This window comes from Lepidochelys olivacea, assembly GCF_965140295.1.
Source record: "Lepidochelys olivacea isolate rLepOli2 genome assembly, chromosome: 21".
In the NCBI taxonomy this organism is placed as follows: domain Eukaryota; kingdom Metazoa; phylum Chordata; order Testudines; family Cheloniidae; genus Lepidochelys; species Lepidochelys olivacea.
Window position 1 is genome coordinate 18423908 of NC_140431.1, and position 21415 is coordinate 18445322.

General features: G+C 46.2%; 1 protein-coding gene across 3 annotated transcripts in view; it reads left to right on the forward strand.

The window, feature by feature from the left end:
• IPO9 (importin 9) overlaps positions 1-21415 on the forward strand; it is a 205505-nt gene that overhangs the window by 115158 nt on the left and 68932 nt on the right. For all 3 annotated transcript variants that reach the window (XM_084611069.1, XM_084611070.1, XM_084611071.1), the window contains exons 14-16: positions 4401-4560; positions 13950-14176; positions 19022-19170. In XM_084611069.1, coding sequence (XP_084467195.1) covers positions 4401-4560; positions 13950-14176; positions 19022-19170 — 536 coding nt within the window. The remainder of the gene's footprint in view (positions 1-4400; positions 4561-13949; positions 14177-19021; positions 19171-21415) is intronic.

Consider the following 21415-nt stretch of genomic DNA (forward strand, 5'->3'; position numbering starts at 1 on the left):
CACATAACAAAATTCATTCCACACATGGATGTAATAAATTAGAGGGAACATTGATCCCAACCTGGACTCTCCATCTCACAACTTGGTATTTAAATGGCCAGCAAGTCTACAGCATTTGTGATTGGAGGCCATTCAAAATATTCTTAATGACAGCAGGAAGAATTTTACCAGAAAATGTTTTCTGGCCAAACGGAGGTTTTTCTGTACCTGGGCAGAACAGAACCAGTTATCAGGGCTAGTAGATATCTCTGTAATTTTAGACTACCTCCTCACACTCAAGATATCAGGTCTTTCTGTTAGCTCACTTCAGGTCCACCTAGAAACAATCAGTGCATTCCACCTCCAGTAGTATTCTATTTTTACTTTCTCTGTCACAAACACATTCCTAAACTGTCTGACTAGGACTGACCAGTAGTGAAGCCAACGCTGAAGTGGGATCTCAATATCATACTTTCAGCCCTTTCCAGGCCACCTTTTGAACTGTTGGCCACAGTTCAATGTCACAACTTTCTATGATGGTCACCTTCCTGGTTACTGTTATGTAGGCCTTGGAGGGTGGTGGGTGAGCTGGGGGCCCTCATGGTTGACGCACCATACATTACATTTCATAAGAGAAGATATCCTTTGCCTCCACCTGAAATTCATCTGGAAGGTAATTTCCAAGTTCCACATAAACCAATCAGTTTTCTTACTGGTATTTTTCAGGAAGCCTCTTCCCTTCAGTGAGGGGAGGGGACTTCATAGAACCATAACATTAGAAGAGACAGCACGGGTTCTCTAGTCTAATCTGCTGCCAATGTGCAGGATTTATTATGTCTAAATCATCCAAGACAGATGGCTATCCAGCCTCTTTTTGAAAACCTCCAGTAAAGGAGATTCCACAACTTTCCTAGGCAGTTTGTTCCATTATCCTACTGCTCTTACAGTTAGGAAGTTTTCCCTGAGATTTAATCTATATCTGCTATGCTGTAGTTTGAATTTATTGCCTCTTGTCCTCTGTGGCAAGAGGGAACAATTTTCTCCATCTTTTTTATGGCAGCCTTTCAGGTATTTGAAGACCATTATCATATCCCCCTTTAATCTCCTCTTTTCCAGATTAAACTTACCCATTTCTTTCAGCCTTTGCTCATATGGCTTGCGTTCCGTCCCTTTAGATCCTCTGTGTCGCTCTCCTCTGGATCATATACATTGGTGACCAAAATTGGACACAGTCCTCCAGCTGAGGCCTAACCAGCGCTGAGTAGAGTGGTACTGTCATCTCCTGTGACTTGCATGCTATGCCTCTGTTAATGCAACCTAAAATTACATTTGCTTTTTTTAAACAGCATTGCATTGTTGATTTATGCTGAGGTTGTGATCCATCAAAACTCTCAGATCCTTCTCAGCAGTGCTGCTGTCAAGCCAGTTTTCCTCCATTCTGTATTTGTGCATTTGGTTTTTCTTTCCTAAGTGTAGGACCATACATTTTGTCTTTTTTGAATTTCATTTTGTTGTCTGTAGCCCAGTTCTCCAATATATCAAGAGATCCCTTTGAATTTTAGTTCTGTCCTTCAAAGTGTTTGCAAACCACCAACCCCCACCCCCGCTTTGTGTCATCTGCAGATTTGATCAGTATGCTCTCTATTCCTACATCCAGGTCATTAATAAAGATGTTAAACATCACCAGACCCAGAAAGATCCCTGTGGAACCCCACTTGAGACCTACTTCCATTCTTTGTATGCAGTTGTTTAACCAATTACGTATCCACATAATAATAGTTCCACCAAGCCCACGTTTCTCCAGCTTATTTATGAGACTGTAATGTGGGACGGTGTCAAAAGCATTGCTAAAGTCCAGGTATATTATGTTTCACTGCGTTTCCCCCTATCCAGTTACTTTGTCAAAGAAGGAAATCAAGCTGGTTTGGCGTGATTCCATGCTGGCTGCTAGTGATCACTTCATCCTCCAGATATTTGCAAATTGAATGTTTTATAAATTGCTCTAGTAGCTTCCCAGGTATTGAAGTCAGACTGACTTGCCTTTAGTTCCCTGGCTCTTCCTTTTACCCATTTTTAAAGATGGACACCATGTTAGCCCTTCGGTCTTCCAGGACCTCTCCTGTCATCCATTAGTTGGCAAATATTATCGCCAGTGGCTCCAAGATTTCTTCAGCTAATTCCTTCAGTACCCTCATGGTGAATAGCATTCGGCCCCACTGATTTGAATTCATTCAAATTGGTCAGAAGATCTGATGTGTTCTTTACTTATCCCAATCTGCATCTCTTCCCCTTTATTGTCTATGATGTCTTAGCTAGTCATACGGTTGAAATCTGCCCTTTTGAAGTCCAGTGGCCTTGTTTTGCTGTTCTCATGTCCTCCTTTCCTTAGGATCTTGAATTCTATTGGATCATGATCACTTCTTCCCAAGTTCCCGACCACCTTTGCATTCACAACTAATTCATCCCTGTTGATCAAAACGAGATCCAAAATGGATGACCCCCTTGTTGTTTCCTCAACTTTCTGAATCACAGAATATCAGGGTTGGACAGAACATCAGGAAGTCATCTAGCCCAACCCCTGCTCAAAGCAGGACAATCCCCAACTAAATCATCCCAGACAGGGCTTTATCAAGCCTGACCTTAAAAATTTCCAAAGACAGCGATTCCACCACCTCCCTAGGTAACGCATTCCAGTGCTTCACCACCCTCCTAGTGAAAAAGTTTTTCCTAATATCCAACCTAAACCTCCCCCACTGCAACTTGAGACCATTAATCCTCATTCTGTCATCTGATATCACTGAGAACAGTCTAGATCCATCCTCTTTGGAGCCCCCCTTCAGATAGTTGAAAGCAGCTATCAGATCGCCCCTCATTCTTCTCTTCCGCAGACTAAACAATCCCGGTTCCCTCAGCCTCTCCTCATAAGTCATGTGTTCCAGGCCCCTAATCATTTTTGTTGCCTCTGGTGGACGTTTTCCAAGCTTTTCACATCCTTCTTGTAGTGTGAGGCCCAAAACTGGACACAGTTCTCCAGATGAGGCCTCAACAATGTCGAATAGAGGGGAACCATCACGTCCCTCGATCTGCTGGCAATGCCCCTACTTATACAGCCCAAAATGCCATTGGCCTTCTTGGCAACAAGGGAACCCTGTTGACTCATATCCAGCTTCTCGTCCACTGTCACCCCTAGATCCTTTTCTACAGAACTGCTGCCTAGCCATTCAGTCCCTAGTCTGTAGTGGTGCATGGGATTCTCTGTCCTAAGTGCAGGACTCTACACATGTCCTTGTTGAACCTCATCAGATTTCTTTTGGCCTAATCCTCTAATTTGTCTAGGTCCCTCTGTATCCTATCCCTACCCTCTAGCGTATCAGAAAGTTGTACCCTATACATGCTAACAACATTACAGGACATATTATGATTTGTTGTATTAGTCTTCCAACAGATATCAGGGAAGTGATATAAGATGTCAGACAAGCATTGGTGTTCCACCTGCAGAAAACTAAACCAGTCAGAAAATCGCCTAAGCTGTTTGTTGCTGTAGCAGAATGAGCACAGGGACAAGCAGTATCTGCTCAGAAGCTCTCTAAGTGGATATATGTCTGTATCCTCCTTTGCTATCAGTTGGTGCGTCTCCCTCCTCCAGACAGGGAGAGGGCCTATTTCACTAGAGCGCAGGCAACTTCAGTAGCATCTCTTTGAAAAGTGCATATGATGTAAGACAGTAACCTGGAGTTCATCCACACTTTCACAAAGCATTATGCTTTGGACCAAGCCTCTTCTGCCAATACAGTCTTTAGAATCACAGCATTACAGACATCTGTAGCAGCTGCATCTGTGCACACACCTCCTATTTGAGTACTGTTTGCCAGTCACCCTTGCATGGAATACGCTTAAGTACCAGAACTCGAAGAAATGGAGGTTACTTTCCTGTAATCGGAGGTTCTTCAAGATGTGTGGTCCCTGTTTGTATTCCACCACCCACCCTCCTTCTCCTCTGTGTTGCATCATGATTAGATTTGCAGTAGAGAAGGAACTGGAGAGGTTGTTGGTCCTCACTTCTCTTTGTACCCTTGGTGCTGAGCTCAGAGGTGTGAACCAATGAACACTACTCTCAATATGTTCTAGTCTCAGGTGCATGAAGCACATGCATACCCACACGTATAATACAGATAGGGATCTAGTTACAGGTGTGTAACCTCTGTTTCTTCCTATTCTGTCATGCAGGCTGGATTCAGTCCACAGGGAAGACGTTTGGTGGTCCTGCTTGTAAGCCTTCTTTATCATATAGAGAAACTTTCTCTATTAGTATATCAGACAAATCTTGCATTTTTTGAGATGGCAGGGTTTTGTTGCGGGTGGGGGGGAATAGCAATAGTTCTAGATTTCTTAAAATTCACATTTATTCTGTCTTCTTTCAGTGTCTCCTTTTCTGCTTGGTCGTGCTCTTTGGGCTGCCAGTCGCTTCACAGTTGCTATGTCTCCAGAATTAATCCAGCAATTTCTGCAGGCCACAGTCAGTGGTCTACATGAGACCCAACCTCCTTCAGTCCGGATCTCTGCAGTCAGAGCTATCTGGGGGTAAGTTGATCATGCATTATGATGGGTCTTGGTGGATTGTGAACTAATGGAAGAGGAAAGGAATCATTTGAGGATGGAAGAGCTTGACACAGTTGGTGGTAAAACAGAAAAGTTGATGTATGTTCCAGCGAAGCACACTTTTCTGCATGTCGCTGATGTCAGATCTTGTACATGAACGACTTACAGATCGGTCATCAAATAACTGAAGTAAATCTCACTATTTTTAGTAAACGTTTGAGACTGAATTTTAACTGAACATAAGTTATGATTTGATGGAATCTGTGGAATTCCATTCCATCAAAAAGCACACTGTAGTTTTTTTGATCTGCCAGCCTGCAAATTTGGGACTGTGTGTGTCTGGAACCCAGGATAAACCTTGGGTTAATATAATGTGTTTCCTCAAGGTGGAATTTCACTGTTCCTCTTTGAGTGATTGCTCATGTCTATTCTGTGTTAGGGGTGTGTGCTCACCACATGCACTGGTGCTGGAAGTTTCTCCCTCCGTGGTATCTGTAGGGGTCTGGCTCTGGTGCACTCTGGAGTGGTGTGCATATGCGCCAATGTAAGGGGTGCTGCCAGTCTCCTCCATTCCTCAGTTCCTTATCGCCAGTGACGGTACTGGAAGATCTCCTTGCTTCAGCAAGCGCTTACCCAGTGGTTTTTTCTCTTTACTGTTGTAAATAATTGAGATAAGTAGTTTCTTTTTTTTAATGACTAGCGAATTAGAATTGTAGATAAGTTAGATAGTCCCCTTTGGGACTTAGCCCAGAGATGGGGCATACTCTGGTCCCTGGGCTTCAAGCCTTGTGATGGCTGTAGAAAGCCCATGCTGATCAGCAACCCCCATTAAAGTTGCTTGAAATGTTTGGGAGAAGCCCATATTAGCAATAAATGTCGCAAAAAATGAGCTGGACATAAGGCTGAGAGCACTCCTCATGGAGTCGGACCTTGCGCCGGTCTCTGAACCAGCAAAATCTGACACTGCACCGAGAAGGGTGGCATCAGTGTGAAGTGCACCTCTGGCCGGGTCCCAGTCCCCGGAACCAGGTAAGAAGCAGAGGAAGCATGCTGGGCGAGGGCATTCCCCGACATTCTGTGTGGGGAAAAGGAAAGTCCAGAGATGAGCATAGGCCCTTGCAGGGGGCACAAGTCTCCAGAGGCCAGCCAGGCACCTGTGTTGCCAGTTAGGCCCTACAAGAGACCCACCAGCCACCCCAGATAGTGGCAGAGGTCCCCGCACCTGGAAGTCCTGTCCACGCTGGAGGCCTTCCAGACTGCAAAAGACAGCATATCTTTTCTGGTGCCACCAACGCCCCACCAAGATGTAATCATTTCCAGGGGGAAGCTGCCACTGGGACCTGTGTCATGGTCTCCATCTGTGCAGTATTGCTCCCCGGCACCATGGCGGTTGACGTCAAAGTGACAATCCCCCAGGACATGCTTTCAACCTGCCCATAACTGACCGAAGTTCCCAACACTGTTCGGGGGACTTTCGGCACCGGTCCCCCATGGGATGGCATTGCTTTCCTGATGGCCGACGCAGGGCCACAGCGCACTACCAATCCCCAGAATGGCATGGGTCACCAGAAGGGAGAGATCTGTCCTCAGGATGAGGGACCCCATCTGGGCCAGTGCGAGGCCCATCCCCGGCACTGAGGCACAGATTGTTGGACTTGTGACATTGGTCACATGGATCGAGGCAGCGCTCCTTGCCATCCTGTTCTTGGTCACTGAACTCACTACACCGATCTCAGAGCTCTAGGCGTGGATTGCCAGGTTACAGTCGCTGATCTGCTGAGCTCAGTCACTGGTCCCCAAGCAGACAGTTACAGGACCCGGATCCCCGGCACTGGTCCCCCTCTGTAGATGTCAGGATAACCGGCCACGAAGAAGACTTCAAGGCTACATTGGTACCACAGTGGTCTCCAATGCAAATTTCTCCTAGGGCTCAGAGTAGGAGGAGGTAGTGGACCAGTTGGGCCAGGTGCGCCCAGCCAAATCTGGGGGGTCCCCCAGGGCCACGAGCCAGTGTATGGCTCGCCTCATGGCAGTTTTGGAATCCATGGGGCGTTCTCCAGGTGACAGAAACCTCATACTGCTCTCTGTGTCAGGAGTGTCCGAGAGGTCGGTGACAATGTCCCACACGCCCCCCGGTTCTGACTAAGGGTCCAAGCAAGGTACCCAGGAACACCCTTCCTCCACCGGCCTCAGTGGAGGCTACGCAAGTGGGGGAAGTGGGACCACCCCTCCTCCTGCCCTTAGGATCATAGAATATCAGGGTTGGAAGAGACCTCAGGAGGTCATCTAGTCCAATCCCCTGCTCAAAGCAGGACCAACACCAACTAAATCAGAGGGGGCCAACCTGAGCCTGAGAAGGAGCCAGAATTTACCAATGTACATTGCCAAAGAGCCACAGTAATATGTCATCAGCCCCCCCATCCACTCCCGCCCCCTGCTCCCAGTGCCTCCTGCCTATCGGCAGCCCCACTGATCAGCACCTCCCCCTCCCTCCCCGCACTTCCCAATCAGCTGTTTCATGGCATGCAGGAGGCTCGGAGGGGGAGGAGCAAGGGCACAGCAGGCTCAGGGGAAGGGGTGGGAAGGGGTTGAGTGGGGGCAGGGCCTGTGGCAGAGCCAGAGGTTGAGCAGTGAGCACCTCCGGCACATTGGAAAGTTGGCAACTGTAGCTTCAGCCCCGGAGTCAGTACCTATACAAGGAGCCACAAATTTACTTCTGAAGAGCTCCATGTGGCTCTGGAGCCACAGGTTGGCCACACCTGAACTAAATCATCCCAGCCAAGGCTTTGTGAAACTGGGCCTTAAAAACCTCTGAGGATGGAGATTCCACCACCTCCCTAGGTAACCCATTTCATTGCTTCACCACCCTCCTTGTGAAATAGTGTTCCCTAATATCCAACCTAGACTTCCCCCACTGCAACTTGAGACCATTGCTTCTTGTTCTGTCATCTGCCATCACTGAGAACAGCGTAGCTCCATCCTCTTTGGAACCCCCCTTCAGGTCTGAAGGCTGCTATCAAATCCCTGCTTGCTCTTCTCTTCTGCAGACTAAATAAGCCCAGTTCCCTCAGCCTCTCCTCGTAAGACATGTGCCCCAGTCCCCTAATCATTTTCGTTGCCCTCTGCTTGACTCTCTCCGATTTGTCCACATCCCTTCTGTAGTGGGGGGACCAAAACTGGTGTGGCCTCCAGGTATGGCCTCACCAGTGCCAAATAGAGGGGTATAATCACTTCCCTCGATCTGCGGGCAATACTCCTGCTAATACAGCCCAATATGCCATTGGCCTTCTTGGCAAGAAGGGCACACTGCTGACTCACATCCAGCTTCTCGTCCACTGTAATCCCCAGGTACTTCTCTGCTGAACTGCCTCTTAGCCAGTCGGTTCCCAGCCTCTAGCGGTGCATGGGATTCTTCCTTCCTAAGTACAGAACTCTGCACTTGTCCTTGTTAACCTCATCAGATTTCTTTTGGCCCAGTCCTCCAATTTGTCTAGGTCACTCTAGACCCTATCCCTACCCTCCAGTGTATCTACCTTTCTGCACAGCTTAGTGTCATCTGTGACCTTGCTGAGGGTGCAATCCATTCCATCATGCAGATCATTAATAAAGATGTTGAACAAAACCAACCCCTGGGGCACTCCACTCGATACTGGCTGCCAGCTAGATCACTACCCGTTGAGCCCGACAATCTAGTCAGCTTTCTAGCCAGCCCTTGCCGCCTCCTCGTCCTTGTCTGACAGAGCCACAGGACGATGCAACGGTACAGTAGAAGCTGCTGAAGAGGGTGGTGGCAAACCTGGGTTTGGAGGCAGAGGAGTTAGCAGAACCCTCTGACACTTTGATATTTTGGCCTTGGTGGCCCCGTCCAGGGTGGCACTCCCCATTCATGAAGGAATAGTAAAGCTGGTAAAAGCTTTATGACAAACCCCGTTCTATCTCCTGCTCATTTCCAAGCGGGTAGAGAGAAAATATTACATCCCCACGAAGGGGTTTGAATACTTATATTCTCACCCGGCCCCGAACTCTCTAGTGGTTTCGGTGGCCAACGAGAGAGAGAGACAGAGGAAAGGGCAACCAGACCCAACTCCCAAAAATAAGGACGGCGAAAGGCTTGACTTATTCGGGAGAAAAGTTTATTCGTCTGCCAACCTCCAATTATGAGTAGCAACCCATCAGGCCTTACTCGGGAGGCATGATTTCAATGTGTGGCAGTCGATAATGAAGTTTGCAGACTTGCTACCCAACGACTCTAAGCACAAGTTCTTTGCCATCTTAGATGAGGGGAAAAATGTGGCAAGGGCCTTCCTTTCAAGCTGTCTCCAATGTGGCGGACTCAGCTGCAAGATCCATTGCGACGGCCATGTCAACGAGGCAGGTATTGTGGCTGATGTCTTCAGGGCTGTCGACAGAGGCTCAGCTCTCGATCCATGACCTGCCCTTTGATGGCCTGGCTCTGGTCACAGAACAGACGGACACAAGGTTGCATGGGCTTAAGGACTCTAGGGCTACCCTATGTTCCCTAGGCCTATATACACTGGCCCCAGCCAGAAAGCGGTTCAAATCACAGCAGCCTCAGACCAAGCAGTCAACCCAAACAGAGTGCTATCACAAGAAGGGCAGGGACTATAAGCACCGCCAAGGCCAAAAATCCAGCCCTACTTCTCACTTGGGTTCCTCCCGTTACCCCTGGGTAACAAGCGGGTGTTTTGCGGGTGCGCCCGACGGCAACGTCCCAGTCTACCGGCAGGATCCTGTACCTCTTTTCTTTTCCAACCGCCTTTTTTCCTTCCTCCCTGCTTGGGCTGCTATAACAACAGACGGATGGGTCCTCAGCACTGTGGTGGTGGGGTATACCCTACAATTTATTTCTACCCCTCCCTCCCATCCTTCTACCCCATCCCTCTTTGGGACCCTCTTATGAGCAGCTTCTCGTCCAAGAGATGCAAGCCCTCTTGCTAGTTGGAGCCATAGAGGATGTCCCTGTGCATCCGAAGGGGAAGGGTTTATATTTCCGGTATTTTCTCATACCAAAGGCCAAGGGCAGTCTATGCCCCATTTTGGACCCTTGAGGCCTCAACGAGTATCTTAAGAAGTTGAAGTTTCGCATGGTCTCCCTGGCCTCCATCATCCCCATCCAGGAGATGGTACGCCGCCCTCAACTTCAAGGACGCATACTTTCATATCACCATCTTCCATGGACACAGAAGGTTCCTGCAGTTTGTAGTGGGACAAAACCACTACCAGTTCACAGGCTTCCGTTCAGTCTAGTGACAGCACCAAGGGCTGACCATCTATTCCCCATGTTGTGATACCCAGCGCAGCAGTCTGGGAGCTGACCTTGTTAGTGAAGACAGAGGCAAAAAAGCTTTGAGTACATTAGCTTTTTCCACATCCTCTGTCACTAGGTTGCCTCGCTCATTCATTAAGTGGCCCACACTTTCCTTGGCTTTCTTCTTGTTGCCAACATACCTGAAGAAACCCTTCTTGTTACTCTTAACATCTCTTGCTAGCTGCAACTCCAGATGTGATTTGGCCTTCCTGATTTCACTCCTGCATGCCTGAGCAATATTTTTATACTCCTCCCTGATCATTTGTCCAGTCTTCCACTTCTTGTAAGCTTCTTTTTTGTGTTTAAGATCAGCAAGGATTTCACTGTTAAGCCAAGCTAGTTGCCTGCCATATTTACTATTCTTTCTACACATCGGGATGGTTTGTCCCTGTAACCTCAATAAGGATTCTTTAAAATAAAGCCAGGTTGTTCATCAAGGGTTGTTCACAGGTTTAGGTCCTTCACAGCATTTTGTTGGTGCAAGCCATGTACCAGGCACTGAGTCTGTTGATAAACACATACAAATTGACATTAGTCCCAGTGCAAAGAATAGAGTTTATAGTGGCAGTCCTAGACTCTACACAGGCCAGAGCCTTTCTCCCAAAGCCCAGATTCGAGGTGATGTCAGTTCTAATTGCCCACCTCACCAAGGCTAGAGTATGCCTCAGGCTAATCGGACACATGGCAGCATGTATTTATGTAGTTCGCCATTCACGTCTGCAGCTCAGGCCCCTCCAGATGTGGGTAGCATCAGTCTACATCCCAGCCAAGCACCACCCAGACAGAGTCCTCGTGATTCTGCCACAAGTGCTTACAGCTCTAAAATGGTGTCAAACCCAGTAAACATTTCCAAAGGAACACCCTTTGCAACCCCGAAACCCAGGAAGGTGCTAGTGTCAGATACCTCTGACCTAGGCTGGGGGGGCCCACCTCCGATCGTTGAAGACCCAGGGACTGTGGTCCCGGGACGAGCTCTCACTGCACATCAACATTCACAGTTCTCAGTGGTAGCTGATGACAGAACAAGGAGTAGTGGTCTCAAGTTGCAGTGGGGGAGGTTTAGGTTGGATATTAGGAAAAAATTTTTCACTAGGAGGGTGGTGAAACACTGGAATGCGTTACCTAGGGAGGTGGTGGAATCGCTGTCCTTGGAAATTTTTAAGGTCAGGCTTGACAAAGCCCTGGCTGGGATGATTTAGTTGGGGATTGGTCCTGCTTTGGGCAGGGGGTTGGACTAGATGACCTCCTGAGGTCCCTTCCAACCCTGATATTCTATGATTCTATGAATGTCAGGGAGCTCAGAGCCATCCAGTTGACTTGTGAAGTGTTCCTTCCGCAGCTATCACATCAAGTAGTTCAGGTGTTGACTGACAGTACAGACACCATGTTCTATGTCAACAGGCAAGGGGGAGCACGGTCCTCGGTTCTCTGCCAAGAAGCCCTCTGGCCGTGGGATTTTTGCATTCGGCACGCCATACACATCGAGGCACTACCTTTTCCTAGTGTCAGAAAAAAAGCTGGCAAATCGCCTTAGCAGGCTGTTCTGTTCTCACCACGAGTGGTCCCTCATGAGGAGGTTGTCAGAAAGATCTTCCAGAGGTAGGAAACTCCCCAGGTGGACCTGTTTGCCACCAGATAGAACAGGAAGTGTCTGCTCTCTCCAAGGGCTCCTTTCTCCTGTCTTGGGCAGAGGGCCTGACATACACCTTCCCGTCAATCTCTCTTATCCCCACTCTCCGAAGGCTTTCTTCTGTCTTGGGCAGAGGGCCTGATGTATGCCTTTCTGCCAATCCCTCTTATCGGCAGGACCCTCCTGAAAATGAAGAGGGACAAAGCCAGAGTCATCATGATCACCCCAGCGTGACCCCGCCAGCATTGGTTCGGCATGCTCATGGGATTGGCATCAGCGCCCCCATGAATGCTTCCCAACTGCCCAGATCTGCTCTCAGGATCAAGGGAGGTGACTGCACCCAATCCTCGCCTCCCTCCACCTCACAATGTGGATGCTGTATGGCTGAACCCAGAGGACTGGTGGAAAGTAGAAAACCCTCTACGAGAGTGACTTATCTGGCGAAGTGGAAACGCTTCTCCTGCTGGGTGTTGGAGCAGGGGATCTCCCCGACCCAGTCACCTCTACAGTCCATTCTAGACTACCTGCTTCATTTAAAGCATCAAGACCCAGCCTTCTCCATCAAGGTGCACCAGGCTGCCATTTCAGCCATCCAGGGCAGATCGGTGTTCTCGCATGAGATGATGATCAGGTTCCTTAAGAGCCTGGAGAGACTCTTTCCACCGGTCCCCCAGTGGGACCTCAATCTAGTCCTTTCTAGGCTCACTGGCCCTCCTCTGAGCTGTTAGCCTCCTGCTCTCTTTCACATCTATAGTGGAAAGTTGCCTTCCCTGTGGCTAGTGCTTCAGCATGGCGAGTCTCCGAGATTAAAGGCCTTACATCAGAGCCCCCGTACACTGTGTTCTGCAAGGCCATGGTTCAGTTGCGTTCCCACTCGGCTTTCCTGCAAAAGGTGGTGTCACCTTTCCCTATTAATCAGGACACATTTCTCCCAGTTTTCTGCCCGAAGCCTCATGCATCTAACAAAGAGGGGTGCATGCGCACGCTTCATATCAGACGGGCTGTGGCTTTCTACTTAGAGCATACCATGCCCTTCTGTAAATTGACTAAACTTTTTGTTATGGCGGCTGACCGAATGAAAGCCCTCTCAGTATCCTATCAAAGACTTTCATCTTGGATTACCACCTGCATTCGCACTTGTTACAAGCTGGCGCAGGTCGTACCTCCCCAGATAGTGACGGCCCATTCGACCAGAGCACAGGCATCTTCGGCAGCTGTACTGGCAAAAGTCCCTATCCAGGATATCTGCAGGGCTGCAACATGGTTGTCAGTGCATAGCTTCATGATCCACTATGCCATCACCCAGCAGGCTAGAGATGATGCTGGCTTTGGCAGAGCCGTGTTGCAATTGACACGTCCATGAACTCCTACCCACCTCCGGGGATGCTGCTTGTGAGTCACCTAACGTGGAATGGACATGAGCAAGCACTCGAAGAAGAAAAAACGGTTACTAACCTTTTGTAATTGTTTTTCTTTGAGATGTATTCCTGATGTCCATTCCATGACCTGCCCTCCTTCCCCACTGTTGGAGTTCCGGCGAGAAGGAACTGAGGGAGGGAGAGGGTCAGCAGCGTCCCTTATATGGGCGCCAGAGCTGGTCCCCTATGGATACCACTGAGGGAAAAGCTTCCGGCACCGATGTATGTGGCGAGCACACACGCAGAACATGGAATGGACATGAGCAACACATTTCTAACAACAGCAGTTACAAAAGGTTAGTAACCGCTTTTTTCACTTTACTCTCATAAATGTACAATGTGAGGAATAACACCAGGGATGGCATGTGCAGAATGGAAGTTAATTTGGATCTCAAATGTAATGCCCTTTATAGTGATGTGCAAGTGGAAGATTTGATTAGAAGGTATAATACCAGTCACTGAAAGCTTAAACAAAAATGTAGACAGTAACATTATAGATGTAGGACTCAAATCATAGTTGCACTATTTATACCTATGCTTTCTTAGTTGAGGCACTAGCCCCAGTTCACTTCACAAACCACTGTGTACTGTGGCACAGAAAGATCCCGCAGAGCTGATTTTCGTGGTGCTTTTAAGAGAGTGAAAATCCCCATCTTCTTCACTGAAGAAGCACAACTGTTCAGCTCTTGATAGGGTCTTCCCCACAGCTACGCAAGGAGGGCATGTTTGCCAATTACAAAATTTTAAAGATCTAAACTAATGTAGAGGATCCATCCATATTGGTTCTAAAAGATTAATAGCAATTTAATTTTTTTTAAATTCAAAATTTGGGTTTGAGTAGGAAAAAAGGAAATACTGGGGTCAGATGGCTAAAACAAAAAATATACAGTTGGGATTAAAAGAGAGAAAAGAAAAAAATACTCTGATCTATGATCCTCTAGTGCTATTGTAAATACTATACTTGTGTGTTTTGTACCATGAATTCCTTATCTAGTTACTGTGACCAGCTGAAGATCTCTGAAAGCACCCATGTATTGCAGCCTTTCCTTCCCAGTATCCTGGATGGACTGATCCACTTGGCAGCTCAGTTCAGTTCAGAGGTCCTCAATCTTGTGATGGAAACACTTTGCATTGTCTGTACAGTAGACCCAGCATTTACAGCAAATGTGGAGAACAAAATTTGCCCCTTCACCATAGCAATCTTCCTCAAGTACAGTAATGGTATGTGCCCAAAGTGTCTTTTAAATATTGATCTGTCTTTGCTAATGGAGTCTGGTCAAGATTAATCTCCTGCAGGTTACCTGTAAAATTGACATTTGAAGTGTGTATTTAAAATGTACAGAATGACATTTTTGGAAATACATTATCTTTAGATTTTAAGCCCAGAAGGAACGATTATCATCTAGTCTGACATCCTGTATAGCACAGGCCAGAGAATTGTGCCTGTTGATTCCTGTATTTAGCCCATTGGCAAGTCGTTCCAAAAATTTGCACTTTATTTCTAACCTGAGTTTGTCTAGTTTCAACTTCCGGCCATTGGATCTTGTTCTGCCTTTGTCTGCTACATTAAAGACCCTTCTGCCATCTAAATCTTCTACCCACATAAGTGCTTATAGACTGTGATCAAGTTCTTTTAACCTTCTCTTTGATAAGGGTTTTGCAATAGCTTTCTGCACTATTAGTGAAGTATAAGAACTGGTATGATATGCAGTTGTGTGTGAAAAGAGAACTTTCTTCCACCAGGAATAATGTAGGGGGCAGGCTGACTCATAGGTCAGAAGAGGGCATTTTGTATATAAAAGTATGGCTCTTACTGTCCTGAAGTAATAAGTTGAGGTATTAAGTCATTCTGAGGAAGCCGTACTATTTTTGCATTCAAGTTTCCCTTTGTTTCCTTAAATGGAGTTTATCCAATAAAATCCCAGATTGGTTTACTCTTAGCTGTGTGTTACAGCATACCTTGTTGCCTGAAGCCATCCTCTTACTAGATTTCTGTTAACATTGCACTGTCATCAGTCACTAGTGTGTAGACAAGTCTGCATCCATTGATGAAGGTGGACAGAACAGGTTTTCTAAGGTTGCTCTCATAATCTGAAGTGTTGAATGTATTAAGCTGTTACCCAAGTACTGTGCTGCCTAAATTCTGTTTGAGTCGGTAGAATAAATAGGCAACCTCTGCTGAGAGTGTGGCATGTGCAATAGATGTCAGAATTGACTAAAGAGGTGTTACTTATTAGTAACTAGTCCTGTGAGAGGTACCTCTGAATGTATACACTTCTGGGAATTGGGCTCCCTGCTGCCTTGTGCTCAGAACTCCTTAGCAAGCTGCATCACTTGGTGGAGGCACAGGTGCCCTCTCAGTGTTGAATGTTTGACTGGGGTTCAGGGGAAAAGAACTGAGGCAGAAGCTAGTACATTCCCTTATATGACCACAGCAGTGTCCAGAGACATATAAAGAATTATGAGGAAGAGGGAAAGGCAGGCAGGAAGTGTGCATATACAATTTCACTATCTTAGTATATATTTTTGTTGCCACTTTTTGGAAATTGTAGCAGGCAGTGGAGTCCAGGTCAGGGGTGAACTGAGGAACTGTTAATTTAAAAGGAGGCAACTGACAGAGTGGGAGTAGTCTAGGGCTGGCTCATCACTCTGTAAGCTTTGTAAGTGTCCTTGTGTGGGCCAAATTGAGAGATAATTAGGACTGGGTGATTAACCAGTTAATGAGGGGATTCAGCTCATCAGTTGGGGATTGTTAAATGGAAGACAGGGAGAGGGAAGAAAGGGCAAAGAAGATCAGGATCTGAGAGGTGAGATCTCTCCTTCCTCCCTGTGCCTAGGATGTATGCCGAAGCCGGGGAAAAGCCTTTTGGTGATGGGACATTAAGCTGCATAGGATATTGGGAGTAAAGTACACTGGTGAACTTACATAAGAGCACATGAGTACTGTTTGCACAGAGTAATTCAGGGTGTGCCACCCTGTGACAAATAGGGGCTTATCCAGGATTTCTCATTCCAGTGTAGGCAAAGGACCAGAAAGGGGAGCCGATGAGAAAGCACAGCAGACTCGGCAATATGGAGGAACTTCTGCACTGGGTAATTGAGCAGAAAAAGGAGTTACAGAAAACCTTCCAGGAGTTTTAACAGAGCCAGCACACAAACAGTCCTTGTTATCCTAGACAAGCCTCCACTTGTCACGGGGTGAGCTCCCGCACCCTGACTTTCTTTTGTAAACAGTCCTCACACACACTTACGTAAGTTGCCCGCAGTGTACTTTATTTACAGTGTCATATGGAACTTCATGTTCCATCTCCATAAAGCTTTTCCCAAGCTTCAACATACCCCCTTAGATAAAGGGAGGTGAGGAGGAAAGAGATCTCACCTCTCAGTTCCCGAGTTTCTTTGCCCTTCCTTCTGTCTTTGTCTCCCATTTAACGATCCCCAGCTGAATCCCCTTGTTAATTGGTTAATCACCCAGACCTCATTAATTATCTCCCAGTTTGGCAGGGATGTTTACGAAGTGCACAGAATGGTGAGCCAGCCCTAGGCTACTCCCACTCTGCCACAGGATGCCAAGTCCAGCAAGCAGTGTATTAAATTCCATGTAGCCATTCTGGAAATCTCCACAATAAAGACATTCTGATAAGCCACGGAAGTGGAATTAGCCATGATGGAGTGGGCCCTCGCTAAGGCATAAGTCTATATAATCTTTAATCCACTCTCAGTGTGTTAGTGGAGATGGTATTCCCCTGATGCTGTTTACTATAGACCACAGTCAGAAACTATTCAGAAGGTCAGAGACTATCTAAATGGTTTGGACCTCGGATCCTTTTAACATCTAATGCAGTGTTTTTTAAACTAGGGTCTGTAGGCCCCGCTGATCAATTCGTCCCTATGTTGTAGGGGGATGTCCCAGATGGGTCTGGTTTTGGCTTGGAACCAGATTTGGGAACCATGGACAGCACTGCAGACTTCCCCTTTTTTAGGACTCAAGAAGGCCTCTTGTGATCATGCTCAGTACTGGACCCATGAGCTGCCTGTTCCAAGGCACCCTCTTGAAGGGCTCACTGCATCGGGAAGGCCTGGAGATGGGCCTGCCATTCTTTTTGAGCCCCTGGTGTAAAGGCTTTGACATAGCTGGCAACACTCAGAAAAGTGTCGATCTCCAAGGTAAAGGAGGCATATGGTGTAGGCATCAGATGCTGGAAAGACAGTGGGGCAAGAGGTACACTGCTTAAACCCCTCTTTTCCATAAGACTAGGATCAGCCATGCCATCGCCAGGCTGAAGTGACTTAAGGTCAATTATACAACAGCGTGTAAAATCTAAATGAAGATTGTAAGAAATAAATCGCATGAAAATTAACTATATAAAATTGATTATTTTAGTCAAGTCACAAATCCAGAGTCCTAGACCGAGAGCAAGGTGTGTATCTCTGTGATGTGGAGATAGAGAAACTGAGTAGCAGGATGCATTGCTTTATATAACTTTGCCAATCATACATTTAACTTAGCAAAGACATAACAAGATCCAGTGGATGGAAACTGAAGCTAGATAAGTTCAAACTGAAAATAAGCACACAGTTGTTTCTGGGAGGGTGATTATTAGAACAGCCTTCCTAGGGACACAGTGGATTTTCCACCTCCGGGGATCTTTAAATTGAGATTGGATGACAAAGTTATGGACTTGATGCAGGAATCACTGAATTAAATTATAAAAGGAGTACTTGTGGCACTTAGAGACTAACAAATTTATTTGAGCATAAACTTATATATATGCTCAAATAAATTGGTTAGTCTCTAAGGTGCCACAAGTACTCCTTTTCTGTTTGCGAATACAGACTAACACAGCTGCTACTCTGAAACCTGAATTAAATTATATCACCTGTTATGCAGGAGGTCAAACTAGATCTTTATCATCCGTTCTGACCTTAAAATCTATGCATTTACGTCTCTAGCTCTTATGGTTGCAATAAAAATGTTTAAAATATGAGCTTTGTAATGTAGTAATGCCAGCCTGAGTCTCCAGACACCCTTAATCATTATAACTGTATAAGAGAAGTTTCAGAGTAGCAGTCGTGTTAGTCTGTATTCACAAAAAGAAAAGGAGTACTTGCGGCACCTTAGAGACTAACCAATTTATTTGAGCATAAGCTTTCGTGACCTACAGCTCACTTCATTGGATGCATAAAGTATAAGATAAATGTATAAGAGAAGTTTAACCTGTCATTAAGTTTGATAGCTGTATGTAAACTTCAACTATTTTATTGTAGAATATCTTAACAGAAACATCAATTTGTTCTGCTTATTTATTGTTGATATTGGGTAGCTATCCAGTGACGTAACTGAGTGCTGGTAGTTGTTTGGGTTGCCTGAATGAGGAATTCAAATGCGCCACCGCCAAATTTTAAATTAACTCGTTCCCATTCTGAAAAAAATCCCCTTCCAAATACTGAAGCCCTAAACTGCTTCCTGTATACCAAAAACCATAACTGTTTTCCGTGTATTTCTAGGTGCCAAAGCTAGCGTTCCCTACCCAGGTGTCAAAACTTCCAACTTTCCCCTGACAATTTCTGTGGTGTAGTTAAACTTTGTCACTGTAAAATTCTGCCCCAGACTGAAGGCTGCAATTTTGTGGATGGCATAAAATTGAGTTCAATACTAAAATCATTTGTATTAAACATTGTACTTACTGCCCTGGTCTGGGGGACGATGAAGGGCAAAGGGGTGAGGGTGAAATGCCACATTATTCCCAGTTCCCTATTGTATCAGATTTATTGTGCAGCATGATACTTGGTTCCTTGGCTACAGACACAAATATACTGAAAGTCTACCTTCATGCACAGAATTGTTTAGTAAATGCCATATAGCCATACAGAAACTGACTGAATTTTCTTCCGATTACTTCTAGTTGCTTAATGAGGCTGAAAGTAAACTGGATGTTCCAGTAAAGACTATTCGTGTAACTTTCTGTAATAAAATTTGTAGTTTACCTTATTGAAATGATAGCAACAAAATTTTAGACCAATACTCATTAGTTTGTCTTAGTAACTGGTGCTTTCTCACTCTAGATCCTGTTGTTGCCTCTCTCGCCCAAGATATCTTTAAGGAGCTAGCACAGATAGAAGCCTGCCAGGGTCCAATGCAGATGAGACTAATCCCAACTCTCGTCAGCATCATGCAGGCTCCTGCTGATAAGATTCCAGCAGGGCTTTGTGCAGTAAGTACTATGGCAAACGATGGTTTAGCTGCAGGTTGGGTTCTTGCTGCACCTATTAAAAGCATTGGCTTTATGCCATTCCATCAACCTGTTTTGGTATGAAAAGAGCAAGAAAGGAAGCTCATAACTACTATTGAGCGATGTCTTCAGTGACTGAGATCTTTCTGTGGGGAAAGAGATCTCCAGGTTTGGAAGAAATGCACATCATAGTCTTTTATCTCTCAGTTGTCTGTCAGCCTTCTTCCAGTCCTTACAAAGTGTCGTTAGCTCTTTCTTACCATTTGAAATAGTGCAACCTATGGAAGTAAGTTTTCTCACAACAGGGCATTCTCCAGTAATGCATGTTACATGTCATGAACATGGTACATGCACAGTTTTTAGAACCCAAGCTGTACATATCCTTCCATGTGAGTTTGCACCTTTGTGTACACAATGAAACACCTCACATGTAACTGTGTATATGTAAAATATATAGGATCATGCTTTATATTGAGATTCCATTTATAAAGCATTAATTCATGATTAAAATATTTATAATAACCAGCAGAGAGGAGTATATGTTATACCTGGTTATAAGCACATAAGTAGAAGGTGGTTTTATGTCATTCTAACTGGCTGTTATGAATAAGGCTGCATGTCTGTCACGGAGGTTATGGAAGTCACTAATTCTGTGATTTTTCCATGACTTTGGCAGCGGCCGGTGGGGCATTTTGGGTGTGGGAGGGGGCTCAAGGATGGGGTGGGGAGTTGACATGCAGGATGGCGCTTACCTCGGGGGAGGCTCCCCAGAAGCAGCTGGCATGTGTCTGCAGCTCCTAGGCAGGGGCCCAGGGGGCTCTGCATGCTGCCCCTTCCCATCTGGCGGGGACAGCGCGCAGAGCTCCCCTGCCTTCCCTCCCCCTAGGAGCTGCAGGGACACATGGAGCTGGGTAGGGAGCCTGCCAGCTGCACCAACCCTCCCCCCAGCACCAGTGGGGGTTCCGTGCCATGCACCCTCACACACCCCCCCAGCACCAGTGGGGGTCTGGGCTATGTGCTGCTGCCTGCTCTCCCTCCTCCCCTCCCCCCCCAGAACCAGTGGGGGGGGCCAGGCCACGCCCCCAGCACCGGCGGGGGGTCTGAGCTGTACTCCCAGACTGCCCCCGCAGAGCATCCGTGGCCTCCTGGCCCAGGTTTTAGTTAGGGATATAGTACAAGTCGTGGGCAGGTCACAGGCTGTCAATTTTTGTTTACTGCTTGTGACCTGTCCAGGACTTTTACTAAAAATACCCATGACTAAAACATAGCCTGAGCAGTCTATTGATCTGTCTTACTCTGACAGTTGATTAACCCTTTATTATAACATGCATTATTAATCATCATCCCTTTTAAAATCGAATGGAATGATATAAAGTGTCATCATAGATAAATTTACATATGCACTGTCACACTTCCCAATATTAAACTAAAATTTGAATTCACTAGTAAGGGGAGTCAGTTGTTCTGCACTAACTGCCAGAGCAGGGGCATTTGTGGGTAGTGTCACATGTGATTTGAATAGTTACAAATGGAATGACTACATGCATATTTTTCATGTCGCTCAACCCAGCCTTTTGAGAACTTGCTTGCGTGTTGAGAAGCACTTTTTAAAATAACTGATTTTTGTTGAATCTCCTTTTGTGCTTTCTGCTGGTTGAGGAAGCTGAAGAGCCCTACTCTTACATTTTAAGGGTGCATAGTTGATGAGAGGAAGAGATATTCAGTCCTCCTGCAGTATTTATAAACGTCCTTTCTGGTTTGGCCTTGGTTCCTTTAGGTGAATCAGATTAATGGAAATGTTTCACCACACAAGCTTTTTAAAATAACTTCAGGTGCAGCTGTATACCAGCAGAACAGTATGTTGTCAAGGGTGACTGTGAAAAGTACCTTTGCTGTGGGCTACCTGCTATCTTCAGACCTCCTTGGTACTTGTGTTTCTGAGGCATGTTACAGGGGTAAAAGCTGAAAAATCTGCTTTGTTTTCTTACAAAGCGTAATCCATCCTATGAAATGGGCATGATCAAATCCACTTGGATACACACAACTGATGCTAAAAAGCTTCCTTATTTGAAAAAGGGGGTTTAAAAACTACTTGCTGCTGAACGTTGGCCTTCACCTGCTGCCGAAATAATGTGTTTCCTGTACAGGGAAAGAGCTGCTGCTGAATGCTCCATCTGTTGTCATTCAGCTGCCTGCTCCATATCTGTCAAGTGCTGGTGACTGGCAG